The sequence below is a fragment of the Phocoena sinus genome, chromosome 20, assembly GCF_008692025.1.
Source record: "Phocoena sinus isolate mPhoSin1 chromosome 20, mPhoSin1.pri, whole genome shotgun sequence".
Lineage (NCBI taxonomy): Eukaryota > Metazoa > Chordata > Mammalia > Artiodactyla > Phocoenidae > Phocoena > Phocoena sinus.
Window position 1 is genome coordinate 8562790 of NC_045782.1, and position 12447 is coordinate 8575236.

Genomic DNA, 12447 nt, shown 5'->3' on the forward strand with positions numbered 1-12447 from the left:
AAAGTCACAAGATTTAAAAAAAGAGAGAAATGGGTAATAGGAAATGGCAGGAGGCAACACCCTTTCTTTCCTCATCCCTCCCCGAAACCAAAGAACTCCCCCACTCAAAAATAACAGAGCACACAGAAAGGAAAGTATAATTTATATGTACAACCAATAAACCTGATACAGAAGAGGGGACTGGGACAGACCAGGAGTGGGTGTGAAGAGACCGGGAAAGGAGCAGCAAGAAAGTGAAGGGGAGCGAAGAGCAAGTGGGGGGTTCGCCATGCAAACTGCCACTCTCCCCAGCCCCTCCTGGGGAGGAGGATGTGCCCATGTCTCCCCAGCCTGCCCTCCACTATTTTGCTCTGGTCCCAAAGGCAAGGTAGTCCCCTGACTAGACCCCCTGCCTGACCCACTCAAGTTTAGTTCATATCCAGGTCTTCAGGAGGGAGGGTAGAAGTCCTCCAAGAACCTGAGCCCCAAAACTGGGGGCTCCCCCCACATCTGGCCCATTGTGTTCTCCACCACCCTTTCTAGGTTACCTGGGTCCCTAGGACAGATTGGGGAGCTCCTCTTTGGCTTAAGGGAGTATCACCCAAATATTACTCTCTTTGTAGGGGTGGTCCTTGGTCCCTAGGGAGGGGGGAAGATTCCCAACACAAGATGCCGGTACGCAGGAGGTAACTGAGCCAGTGAACGGCGCCTTTATTCTGAGGCTGAACAGCAATGGACTCCCTCCCTTGTTAACTGCTCCGCCCTCCATTTGGGGGGAGGTAGGGGAAGGAAACATGCAGCCGCCCCTCCTCTTCCCTTCCACCCTCCCAGGGCTCACTGTCACCCCTCTCTAAAGTCACCCTCCTCTCTTGAAAGCTCTTTTCCCCACCAAAGTCCCTAAAGGCCGGGCAAGGCTAACCCCCCACTTCTGCAAGAGATGGAGCTTACGCTGCAGGAATAAGAACTGGGGCGGCTCCACCTCTTCCCCCCCGCCCCGCCCCACAGCTGCTCACTGGGAAGCTGTGTGTGCTGGGCAGTGGGGGGTACAGGTACTTGGAAGACCCTGCTGACCACCTCCCACCCAGACCTCTTCTCACCAGCACAGTCTTCAAAGCACGGTGGGAAAGGTGCACGGGGTGGAGAAGGACAAAGGGCCCTTCTTGAAGAGAGCTGTAGAGAGGGGCAAAGGGGCTCCTAGCCCAGCGGGGGCCCAAGGGGTGGGGAAGGCGGAGGACTGGCAGCAGGCCCCAGAGCCTGAGCTGGGGGTCGGCCTCGCGGACGGGGCCTGGGTGAAGGGCAGGCCTGGGATCCGGTCAGTCGTCTATACAGATCACCTCCCCGGCTCGGGGCTCCTTCCGATCCAGCCCGTCTGACACCAATGCCCCCACCATTTCCTTCTCCTTCTTCACCAGCACTGGAGGGCCGTTGGTGGCGGCTGTTTGGGAAGGGGGTAAGGAAGGGTCAATCCCTCCTTCACTTCCCATTGTCGACTGCTTCCTGACGACAGTATGTTCTTACTTCTAGGTCACCTCATGCCACATCCAATTTTCTAAGGTAGGGATGGGAAAAAATCTCTCTCTCTGAGATTCCCCACTGTACGCATGATGGAACACACGCTCCAACTTTCCCTGGAAGCCCCTTCCAATTTCATATTCTCTTCCTCTGAAGTAAACAGCTGGAGGAGGCTCATAGTACCAAGCCACAGAACCACTAAAACCCTAGATGAGGTTTTTGACAATGGGAATGGAAGAGAAGCTGAGAAAGGGATGGGAAAAACAAAGTCCAGAACCACTCCATTCCATAAAACACTGGATACTTCCAAGGAAATGAGATGGGCTGGACAAGTAAAAGGGTAGCTGAGCAGGGATGAAGCTTGGAAAAGGAAGAATGCAAGGAGCAGGAGGCAGGAAGTCACCAGCTGACCTGTGATGAAGGACCCTGCAGGCATCTGGCTGTAATTGGCGCCTGCGGCGGCCAGGGCCCCTACGGGTGCGGCGCTGAAGGCCGCCCCGTACCCCGGAGGTGTAGCGTACGGACCCGGGGGGAAGGCCTGGAAGAGAGAGCGAGCCCACATTAGAGGGTCCACAGTCTGAGAGGAAAGAAGCTGTCGGGGAGACATCATGGGCCAACTCCAGAACTACTGAGGGGTATCACACAGGCAGGGAGGCTCAAGGCTGACGAGCGTGCTGGAGCAGGTCGTTGTTCCACACTGCACGGGGCTCTGAAGGAGATGTTCCTACGTGTGCAGGAGGAGTACCAACAGGGAAAACTGGAGTGGGGGGAAAGAGGGTTACCGGTGTGGGGTGCGGCTCCGTGCCCTTGCTGGCCAGCCGGCTGAGGATGCTGCGCTCGGACATCTGAAGGCGGGCTGCGATGGGGGGTATTCGGGACAGCGTGGCTGGCAGGCGGGTCACGTCCGCCTTCATGTCGCTCAGCAACTCCTCCAGCTGGTTCAGAACTGGGGCCCGGGCCACGGAGAAAGAAGGGCAAGAGAAAGACAGGGAAAGGGAGAGATGGAGCCAGGAAAAGAGATGAGGAGTCAGATGGACAGATACAGTCAGAGAAGGAGAGAGAGGAGGGCACAGATGTCGAAGAATCAGAGACCAAGGAAATGACAGAAGTAGAAAAAAAGAGCAACTCGGGGACAAAGAAAAAGTGTCAGGTAAAGAGGCAGAGAGACCAGATCACCACAGAGGACAGATGGAGAGAAAGAAGAAAGGAAAAGGGAATATGGAGAAAAGGGAGATAGGGGAGGGAGGACATCGGAAGACATGGGGGCGGGGAGTTGTCAGAACATCCCATACTGAAAGAGTGAGGTTTTGGGGTTGGGGATGACGGGGAGGAAATAGTCAGGAGGCGTGGGAGGTGGTAAGTGGTGTCAAAGACGTAAGGAATCAAAGTTTTAATATGTAAGGGGGGGAGGGAGGTTAGAGGGTCAGCATTACAGATTCAAGGAATTAGAACAGGAGTCAAAGGGGCCAGGAATCAGTCACTACATCAGACAGGATTAGATGGTTAGAGGGCTTTAGAACTTAATCTATTATTATCAAGGTAAGAGGGTTTGGGAGGAAGGGTTGAAGGTCAAAGGGAAGTTTCATGGGGTAGGGTCAGAGGGTGGGACGAAGGTGCTTTCTGCTTCATGGGGTGAATGAGACGTGAGGAACGTGGTTTGTGGGACCGGGGGTAAGGACTTTTGTGGACTATACACAGGCCAGGGCCCCAGAGAGAGTGCTATTAGCAATATGGCAGGTGTGTGGGTCAGCGAAGAAGTTCCGCCCTGTGGAGGGGACGTGGCACAGTCTCATGGAGATTGGGGGGTTGGGGGGAAGGTCCCTCCCTTAGGCACTGATGTGAATGCTACTAGGCACGGATGAGGGCTGGCCGCACGAATCCTAGAGGCTAAAAACCAAGGGGGTACCAGGTGGGTCGGGGTGGGGTCAGAGGTCAGAGGGGGGTGGTTCAGAGGGTAAAGGGGTCAGAGGGGTGGGAAGATTTTGAGGGGTGCGGGGTGAAGACTTACGCAGCGTTGTGGGCCCTCCCCCGCGCGGGGCCGCCGCGGCCCTTACCCTTGTGCAGCACGGCGTTGGCCGGCTTGTTCCCCGCCAACGACTCCTTGGAGAGGTGCTGGTGGCTCTCGGCCAGGCACTCGGCCTCGGCGAAGCGGGCGTGGAGGGCCATGGCGGGGTGCGCCGGCTCCTGTGATAGGTTCAGGTAGGCCGCCCGCCGCAGCTGCTCCTCAATCACCAGCGCCTGCTCCAGGAGCTAAGGGTGTGGGGAGGGGGTGAGTGCGGGAGCTGCCAGCAGCAAGCACGCAGCTCGGGGCTGGAGACCCACACTGCCCTCACACTGCCCTCACCAGCGGCCCAGACCCCCAGCTCCACACCAATACTGACTGTGACCCCGATCCAGACCACAGTGCCAAACACAAGGTGACCCTCTGGTCTTTGCCTCAAGCATCGCCTCAACCCTCAAGGTGTTAACCCTGCCTACATTCCAACCAGATCTGGTCCCACTTCTCACCCAAGCCCCTCTTCAACACTGTTCCTTTCCTCCCTCATCCTCACCTTGAATCTCCGGGCCAGGAACTTATTTTTCATCTCCAGAAAGTTCCCCTTATTGGCTTCAGTTTTAAATGGCTCGTTGATAATGGCAAACTGAGCATCATTCTGGATGTCCTGCCACCGTGCGTAGCCATGGCTGCCAATAAAGGAAGTGGATCATCAAGGAATTTAACAGGGCTGGGCTGTGAACACGCCTTCCTTTTGGCCTGGTCGCCCCAAAGTGTGGCACTAGGCCCCCTTCCCTAAGTGTAGTTCCCCTCTCTCCAGGCTGAGAGAACATTTTTTTCTTGCATTTGTAGCCAAGGATACAGGACAATCCCAGCCAGAAGCCAATAGTCATGTCTTCGGTGCCAGATCTCATTGAGTTTCCCCGAGGAAACAGCTGCCCGTTCCTCATTCTGCCACAGCGTGTGGAGCTCTGAAAAGAGGACAGAAGACAGATGAGGCATCAGGAGTTTGTGAAGCCCAGCAGACTGGTACAGAGGAGGGAACTGAACAGTGGGACAGGACTAAGGGCTTTTTAGGAGGAACAGGGCAAGGTTAGGTGAGGGGTTAGGAATAAAACTAGTTACAAACAAGGTTCAAGTTAGGATTAAGAGTACAGGTGGGATTAAGGCAGCTTTGGAGTTAGGAGTACACTTAAGGAGGACCAAGGGCAAGGATCAGAGACAGCATGCACCATTTCATTGACAGTTACTTGGAATTAAAGGCGGAAGGAGGCCTCAGGCCCAAAGAGAAACCCCATGAGGATGAGCTAACCCCAGTGAGGAGCAGAGGGCAGTGAGGACCCCCCCACCTGTGAAGCCACCGTCTGCGATATTGAACATGAACCGCGGCTTCTCTGCCTTCTCCTCACGTCGCCCGTTGGACCGCGGCTCGTCTCGAGGAGGCCCAGGTCGAAGCTCCCGGTCCCCTTTTACATCTTCTGCTACGGCAGACGGGGCAGAGCTCACACCTCAGGCGATTCTCCTCCCAGGTCCCTAGACTACTCTCTTTAGTGTACTGGCCCCTGGAACAGCTACCCACCCAGGACCCAGGCATTTGGTTCCCAAGACTCCACGTCCCCTCCCCTGATTCCCTCAGGGACCCAGGTGTCCGGTCCTTCCACCCATTACCTCTCTTGCCCAAATCCCCCGTCTCCCCCTCCGGCCTCTCCCTGTGTTCCTGTCCATCCATCGGCTTCTCCTCCCCCCTCTCTCCTGGCGTCGACTCCGTGGCTGTGGGAGGGGGTAGGGGACAGGAAGGGAGGATGTCACCCTCAGCCCCTGACCCCAGGAAGAGGGAACCCCCAAATTCTAAGCCCCCCATCACCCCTAAGGCCATGCACCCACCTGACTTCTCTCTGTCCCCACGGTACCCAGGTTCAGGCTCCATCTCTCCAGGTACCCCTGGCACCTCATCCTCTAGAGGAATCTTCCTTGGCTCCAGCCGCTCCCCAAGTGATGGGGCTGGGCTGGGGGTATCAGCCTAAAGAGGACAACGGAGTCAGGCTGAAGTGGCGGCTCCTAGGCACCTGCCGCCACGACTCTGCCACTCCCTCCCCTCAAAGGAAGCTGGGTAGCCACACACACACCTCTGTTTCCATCTTCTCCCCAATTTTGCTATTCTTCTCTGGCTTCTCCTCCTGGTTTTCTGCTTCATCCTTCTCCAGAGGTGTCCTTACGCCATCTCCTTTCTCACTGGGAGCTGGAGTAGCTGCGGGGGTAAGGCGGAGTGAGGCAGGCAGAAACTCCCCACCCCAACTCCAGACCCTCGGCGTCTAACGGACACTGGCCCCATCTGTCTCTCCTGCCATCCTGAGCTGATTACCAGGTTTTGAGGTGCAAGGACTGTTTGCAGCAGAAGCCTCAGGAGTGGTGGGAGACGTTTTGGTAGGAGAGGAGGCTCTGGAGGAACGCTTGGAGTCAGCACTGGGGTCGGGCATCAGCTCCGGCATAGACCAGCGCCCATTGATGTGCTCAAACTCCTGAACCTGAAGGGTGCGGGGGAGTCGTAGGGACAGAGATCAGCTCGGGCACCGGACACACAGCAAGCTCCAGCGCTTCTCCCTTTCTCGCACCAGCGTGAGTCCGGAACTCAGGGACGAGAGGCAGAGGAGCACAGGGCCTAGGCGGCCAGCCTCTTTGGCTGAGGGGAAGACGGATACCTTCTTCTTGACGAGAGACATGACTCCAATGCGGGTCAACACTTGCTGGCGACTCAGTCCCTCCCGAGGGACCCCGTCAGCAAAGGTTTCAGAGCCGTCTGCCCCGGGCTCACAGAGATGGCGCATGAACAAAGACACATAGGCCCTAAGGAGCACGGGGGTGGGAGGTGTGTTAGAAGAGCCTTAGCGGGGGCAGGGCAGTAAAGGGGGCACAGGGATTACTGAACCTGAAACTCCCGGGTGCCTCCAGGGGTCCTCCCCTGGGCCTCTCAACCTCACCATCACCTGTCCTCCAAATCCTAACTCCCCCATCTGCCCCTCCCCTTGCATTTCCACAGTCCCCTTGGTCTTGGTTACTTCATTCCTAGGCCCCATCAGTCAGCTCTTCATCCTTCCCACCAGCCCCCCTGCCAGGTTATCATGGTCAAATAAATGTGAGGCAAGGACAGCCCAGGCGAGGCTCCTGTCTCAACTGCCTCTCCCATTGGGGAGGAAGCCTGGCCTCCCTGCTCTAGGCTCATCTGAGGGGAGGTGGGGCAGGCTGAGCCCACCCCCCAGGAAACTGAGCCAGGAAAGGCTGTCTGGCAGGGAGTACGGTGATCAGTTGAGTAAGGTCACATCATATGGTGGCCAAGAGGAAAGCAGTAACACCCAAAGTTTTTACCCTTCCATCCAGCTCAGCCCTGAATCACCCCCACTCACTTGAACTCTTTTTCAGTCTTGCCCCTGAGGTCCCGCACCAGCCACTGGGTGGTGAAGGCGTCCTGTGGTGGCATGCCCCAGCGCATCACAGCATTGAGGAAGGCCTTCCGCTGACGGGTGTTGAATCCCAACACCTGATGATGGGGGCAAGGAGGGAGTGGGCAGTGAATGTCCAGGATCTCATTTCTTGGTCTGTTCTACCCTCAGTGACTCAGCTTCAATTTCCTAGAGGGGCCTAGGCCAGCTCTCACCTCAATGTTGCCCCCAACTCGAGCCAGCAGTGGAGGCAGTGGCTTATCCTTTTCGTTCCGGAGCTGCCTCTTGGACTGTCGACGCCCTGGGTGGGGAGATGGTGACCCCGGTTAGTAGAGCTGCCACCTCCTTCCCCCCGCTCACTCTTTCCTAGCCCTCCATTCTCACAAGATACAGAACACAGGAAAGGCCTGTGTCAGCTCTGAGGCGCTTCTAATTTTCTTCCCAGCGCATTCAGAACTACTAACCCAATAGGTCCAAAAGAATCGAGTCATACTAAAAAATCAGTAGCACCCACACGATGCAAGCAAGATTAATGGTAGGAATGTAAAAGGATGTTACCTTTCTCGATCTTTCATCTAGGTATCTAAGCCTGCGTGGTTATATACTCCCAATTTTAACAGTGGCGAGATTATAGATATTTCTTCCTTTTTGCTTACCTGCAATCTTTACTTTTTCTACAAATGAGCATTTTGTATAAAAATAGTGGGCTTAATAGACAATGGGAAGTGAAATGGGAAGAGGTGTGGTAGAAAAACAAGAAAACAGATGCCACCTTCAGGACGCTCATCAAAGTCTTCATCCTCCTCCTCTGATCCCACTGAGTATTCTGACTGGTTATCTGCGAGGAGAAGGGCTCAGTGGTCAGTGATGGCTCCCTGGATAAGCCCAGGCTGGGGCCCTTCTGTCTGGACGCCTCCCCTCGGAGACTTCTGCACCTTCGCTCTGGCCTTGGCCCTCCTAGGGATGCCGGATGACTGCCTGCCGTCTGACTCAGGACCACACACCATGTCCACTCACCCACCTACCTCCTGACTCCTGCATAACCCACTCTAAACAGGGACCCCTGGGTGTCCATCTGAGCCCTCTGCAACTGCTAGATAGCTGAGATCACCTGCAAATCCACGTGGCCTCCGGGTAGCTCCCAGTGTCCCTTCCTAATCTCTTTCCACTTGGCAGGGAAGGCCCTGACTCCTAAGCGCACTCTCCCCTTCTCGGTCCCTCCGTCAGGGGCGGTCCTCACCTTGGTCCTCCTGAGCAGCATCGTTGTAGTTAACCTGCTTGCGGACCCTCTTGCCTTTGCCGAGGTTGCGGGCCAGGTCTTCCTGCTGCTGCTCGTAGTGGTGTCTCAGCAGCTTCTCCCAGTAGTCAGGATCCACGTTCTCCTCCTGCTTGATGATCTCTCGTTCAATTTCCTCAATCTGAAGGGCAGCAGGACGAACGCTGAAGGCCTCCCCTTCCAATCCTTCCACCATGACAAAATCCCTACTCGCCTGCCTCCACCCAGCCCTAGACCTCGTCACTGTGTGTAAGTCCTCTGTGTAAGTTTTCCTTACCTCTTACCTGCAATATGCTTCTCCTCCTCGTGATTTCCCTTTTTTCCAAACCTCTCCTCTAGTGCCCTCTGTGTCCCTCCCACTCTGACTCAGAAGGTTCCCTCCCGAGTTTATCACCGCTTTCTCTGCCTAAGTTTTCTCCAAAGTCCAGTCTCATCCTTTAGACCAAGAAGTCGTTTGAGGTCCACTACCGCTCTCTGATGGGCACTGGGGTAAGAGATCAGACAAAAACCAAGAGCGAAGGGGGATCCTCCAACTTCAAGGTCTGGTCAAGGACGTCGGACACCACCCCTCAGAGGTGGCCCGGGATGCACAGTGTCTGGCCCCAAGCCTCTCACCTTGTCTTCTTCCCTCACCACGTACTGGGCCACCTTGAAGGAGCTGAGATACTCATTCATGTTCTGCACGTCAGTGTCCTCAGTTGCATCCTGGTTCCGGTCCAGGAGCCGAGCGATGGCCTCGTTGTCATAGTGAATCACACTGCTGTCCTCCTCCTTGTTCTCCCCTGGTGGAGTTGGGGAATGAGAGGGGACTCTGAGCTCTAACCAGAACCTCAGGCAGAACTTTAGAGAGATCAGAGGAAAGCCTTCCCCTCTGCTTCCTTTTCACGGGAGCTCTGGAGGAGAAGGCCCTTTCCCTGGACGTCTACACAGAGATTTGCTGTTGTTTTCAACCTGTAAGCCAACCTTCCTCCAAGGATGCAGAGAAGAGATTTTCTTCAGGGGGTTTCAGAAGAGAAGTGCTCATAGACAGCAAAGACCTGCTTACAGGGAGCTGCAGAAAAGGCTCTCACCCTCATTTTCATCCTTAAATAGCTCCTCGGTGCCAAATTTGAGGATGTCATCCAGCTCCTGCTTGGACATGGAGCCCGCCTTGGAGCCCAGCCCAGGCCGCACCACCAGATGCGTGAGCATCATCTTTCTCTTGGCCACCTGTGTGATTCGCTCTTCCACTGATGCGCGAGTCACAAACCGGTAAATCATCACTTTGTTGGCCTGGCCGATCCGATGAGCACGGCTGAAGGCCTGCAGGGGCCGGAAAGTGGGGATGGGCCGGGGGAGTGGCAGGGGAGACACCCCCTACATGCTCTGGAAAAGAGGCTGACAAGGAAGGGTCTTCTACCCACCAAGAGGTTTATTTCTGACCCCAGAACAGACAGACACATCTCCTTGCTCAGAGGGGCTCCAGGAGGCATGCTCTCACCTGGATATCATTATGCGGGTTCCAGTCTGAATCAAAGATGATGACAGTGTCGGCAGTGGCCAGATTGATGCCCAGCCCTCCAGCCCGGGTGGACAGGAGGAAGCAGAATTGTTGGGCTCCAGGAGCTAGGAGGCAAGAATTAGGAAATCAGGCCTTTCTTGTACCCAGCAGGTCTGTCCACCTGCTCCTAGTTGTTCCCTGGCTACAAACAACGATGCCCTCAACTCAAAAGCCCAGGTGGCTAATATCCTCCCAGGCCAGCACCCTCCCATCCCAGGGACCTAGGCACAGGTTTCTCAGGCCTCCCACACCCAGCAGGGACCAAGGCCCCCCTCACCATTGAAGCGATCGATGGCCTCCTGCCTCAGGGCACCAGTGATGCCGCCGTCAATGCGCTCATACTTGTAGCCTTCGTAGTCTAAGAAGTCCTCTAGCAAGTCTAACATTTTGGTCATCTAGAGCAAGAGAAAAGGCAGGAGTCTAGAACGACGAGGCAGTGGGATGCGCCCTGTCTGGTCTGACTACCTCTTTATTCTCTCTCAACCCCAGTCCTTACACTTGTACCCCTGCCCTGTCATACACCCCCCGGAGCTGCTTCCTCCACCCCCAGCTCCTCCTGGGACATTCTTGTCATTCTCTCTCTCCTGATTTAAGACCGTTTCTCCTAAGGCAGAGGTTCTCCTCTGACACCCACGACAAAGTTTCAGGCAAATCTATGAATCCCCTGAAAATCTGTACAAAATTGTCTAGTTGTGTGTGCAGTTTTCTGGAGAACAGACCCACAGCTTTCATCAGATTTCCAAGAGGTCTGTGCTCTCCTCCCTTCCCCAATAAGGTTAAGAAACAGTACCAGTCCCAGAGACGACCTGTAGGAGGCAGATGGCTCACCCTTCCCCTTCGCCCCTTTTGGCGTACAGAAACTGGACTACAACTTCCAACAGCCTTAATTAAGAACAGGGATCAGAGACCAAGATGAACTTAGCTATACCAGAAACCCTTAGGGGTGTAACTGCCTAACCTCGCACCCCGTGGCAACCACAGGAATGAGGTCAGCGATTATCTGATGGTGAGAAAGAGCTACAGGGATGGGTCACCTGCGAGAAGATGAGCACTCTGTGTCCTTGCTCCTTCAGCTTCCGCAGCATCTTCTGTAACAGCATGAGCTTCCCGGATGCCTTAATAAGTGCCCCACCCTCATACGCCCCACTGGGAAGTTTGGGGGACTCCTGAAAAGAAGGCAGGAAGAAAGGAGGAGAGGGTCAGTGAACACGCCCCCGTATTCTGACTATGCCTAGAAAGCTGGAGGCCCAAATCCAGGCTCCACACCTTTACAATTCCTACTCATCTCAGAAATCTAGTCTCTGGCCTCCCAGCCCAACTCCAGCCCTGTGCTCAACTGCCCACGTCTCCAAAGAGCCAGGCATTTCACAGTCCCCCAGCTCCCGTATCTACCATAGCAGCCACAGGAAAGAGATATGGATGGTTGCAGCACTTCTTAAGATCCATCATGATGTTAAGCAATGACACTTGGTTCCCACCTCCTCGTGAGTTCAAGGCCTCAAAATTTCGGGTCAGGATATACTTGTAGTATTTCCTAAAGCCCAGGGCAGGGGCATAGAAGAGACACAATAAAGGAAGCAATTATGATGTTGCATTTGGTCACCAACTCTTGGAAAGCTGCCACCAAATCCTCAACCCTGGGCCAGGTAACCCGCCTTGCATCTCACTTCTGCATGGGGCTCAGCTCCACGCGGACGATGAGCTCTGTCTTGGCCGGCATATTCTTAAAGACATCAGCCTTGAGCCTCCTCAGCATATGTGGCCCCAGCAAGTCATGAAGTTTCTTAATCTGGTCTTCTTTGGATATGTCGGCAAACTCCTCCAGGAAGCCTTCCAGATTGCTAGTAGCCAGAAGGAGAAAAGGAAATGAACAGGCGTCAGGTTCTTTGCCCCTGACCTCAGGCTCTATTCTTCACTCCAGATGAATCCTCTTCCCACTCATCTTCTCAGTTCCTCCACCTCTCCTCTCTGCAGACCACCCTAGTGAGCCACTTACTTAAACCTCTCTGGGGTGAGGAAGTTCAGCAGATGGAAGAGCTCCTCCAGGTTATTCTGCAGTGGAGTCCCTGTCAGCAACAACTTATGATCTATCTTGTAGCCATTGAGGACCCTGAAAAACTAGAAAATGGGGCAAGGAAAGGCAGAGGAAAGGGCCCATCAGTGGCCAGTGGCTGGCCCACAGTATCACCTTTCCCTGCCTCTAACTCCTATTTTCTTCAGGATCAGAGGCCCTCACATCCCTAGTCCTCTCCCTCTTCCAACCTGGACTTCTCCCCAGACTTATTCCCAGGCTTCCTGCCTCCCTGATTGCAGAAAGTGCCTGAAACTTTATTTTTTAGGACTAGGGCAAGTAGGAGTCCACAGCCTCAAGTTTCTGAGGCCTGGGTATCTCACTCACCTTGGACTGGTTGTTCTTGAGCCGATGGGCCTCATCCACCACGAGACAGGCCCAGCGGATGGAGCCAAGAGCTGCCTGATCAATGGTGATCAGCTCATATGATGTCAGGAGAACATGGAACTTCACCTGCGCCTCCCTCTGCCAACACAACCATTGTCCACTCGGCTGCCACCCCACACCCAAGCATCTAGGCCTCCACCCCCATTCTCCACGCAGACACCCAGGCCTAACTGAGACTCCCAAAGGGAGCCCGTTGTCCTGTCCTCCAACTTTGACTCCATGCAGGGACTTCTGAATGTGGCCCCCAAT

At 55.0% G+C, this 12447-nt stretch overlaps 1 protein-coding gene and 1 non-coding gene across 18 annotated transcripts in view; both read right to left on the minus strand.

Annotated features, from left to right (window-relative positions):
• Positions 1 to 125: 125 nt before the first annotated feature.
• The window catches only part of CHD3 (chromodomain helicase DNA binding protein 3), a 25124-nt gene continuing 12802 nt past the window's right edge, over positions 126 to 12447 (minus strand). For 4 of the 17 annotated variants that reach the window (XM_032615061.1, XM_032615062.1, XM_032615063.1 and 1 more), the window contains exons 16-40: positions 12139 to 12276; positions 11737 to 11858; positions 11408 to 11581; positions 11133 to 11274; positions 10775 to 10906; positions 10018 to 10135; positions 9681 to 9805; positions 9271 to 9502; positions 8816 to 8982; positions 8165 to 8342; positions 7697 to 7762; positions 7140 to 7225; positions 6889 to 7022; positions 6187 to 6331; positions 5850 to 6012; positions 5614 to 5735; positions 5372 to 5507; positions 5156 to 5257; positions 4837 to 4968; positions 4350 to 4458; positions 4044 to 4176; positions 3500 to 3741; positions 2274 to 2437; positions 1903 to 2029; positions 126 to 1414 (exon numbers count right to left, since the gene is read on the minus strand). In XM_032615061.1, the coding sequence (XP_032470952.1) occupies positions 1174 to 1414; positions 1903 to 2029; positions 2274 to 2437; positions 3500 to 3741; positions 4044 to 4176; positions 4350 to 4458; positions 4837 to 4968; positions 5156 to 5257; positions 5372 to 5507; positions 5614 to 5735; positions 5850 to 6012; positions 6187 to 6331; positions 6889 to 7022; positions 7140 to 7225; positions 7697 to 7762; positions 8165 to 8342; positions 8816 to 8982; positions 9271 to 9502; positions 9681 to 9805; positions 10018 to 10135; positions 10775 to 10906; positions 11133 to 11274; positions 11408 to 11581; positions 11737 to 11858; positions 12139 to 12276 (3630 nt within the window). In that variant the 3' untranslated portion in view covers positions 126 to 1173. Of the gene's footprint in view, positions 1415 to 1902; positions 2030 to 2273; positions 3257 to 3499; positions 3742 to 4043; positions 4177 to 4349; positions 4459 to 4836; positions 4969 to 5155; positions 5258 to 5371; positions 5508 to 5613; positions 5736 to 5849; positions 6013 to 6186; positions 6332 to 6888; positions 7023 to 7139; positions 7226 to 7696; positions 7763 to 8164; positions 8343 to 8815; positions 8983 to 9270; positions 9503 to 9680; positions 9806 to 10017; positions 10136 to 10774; positions 10907 to 11132; positions 11275 to 11407; positions 11582 to 11736; positions 11859 to 12138; positions 12277 to 12447 lie in introns of those variants that run through there. The other 13 variants (XM_032615076.1, XM_032615066.1, XM_032615067.1 and 10 more) reach the window with 12 other exon arrangements.
• Positions 6617 to 6756, minus strand: LOC116746509. The gene has a single exon (XR_004347765.1).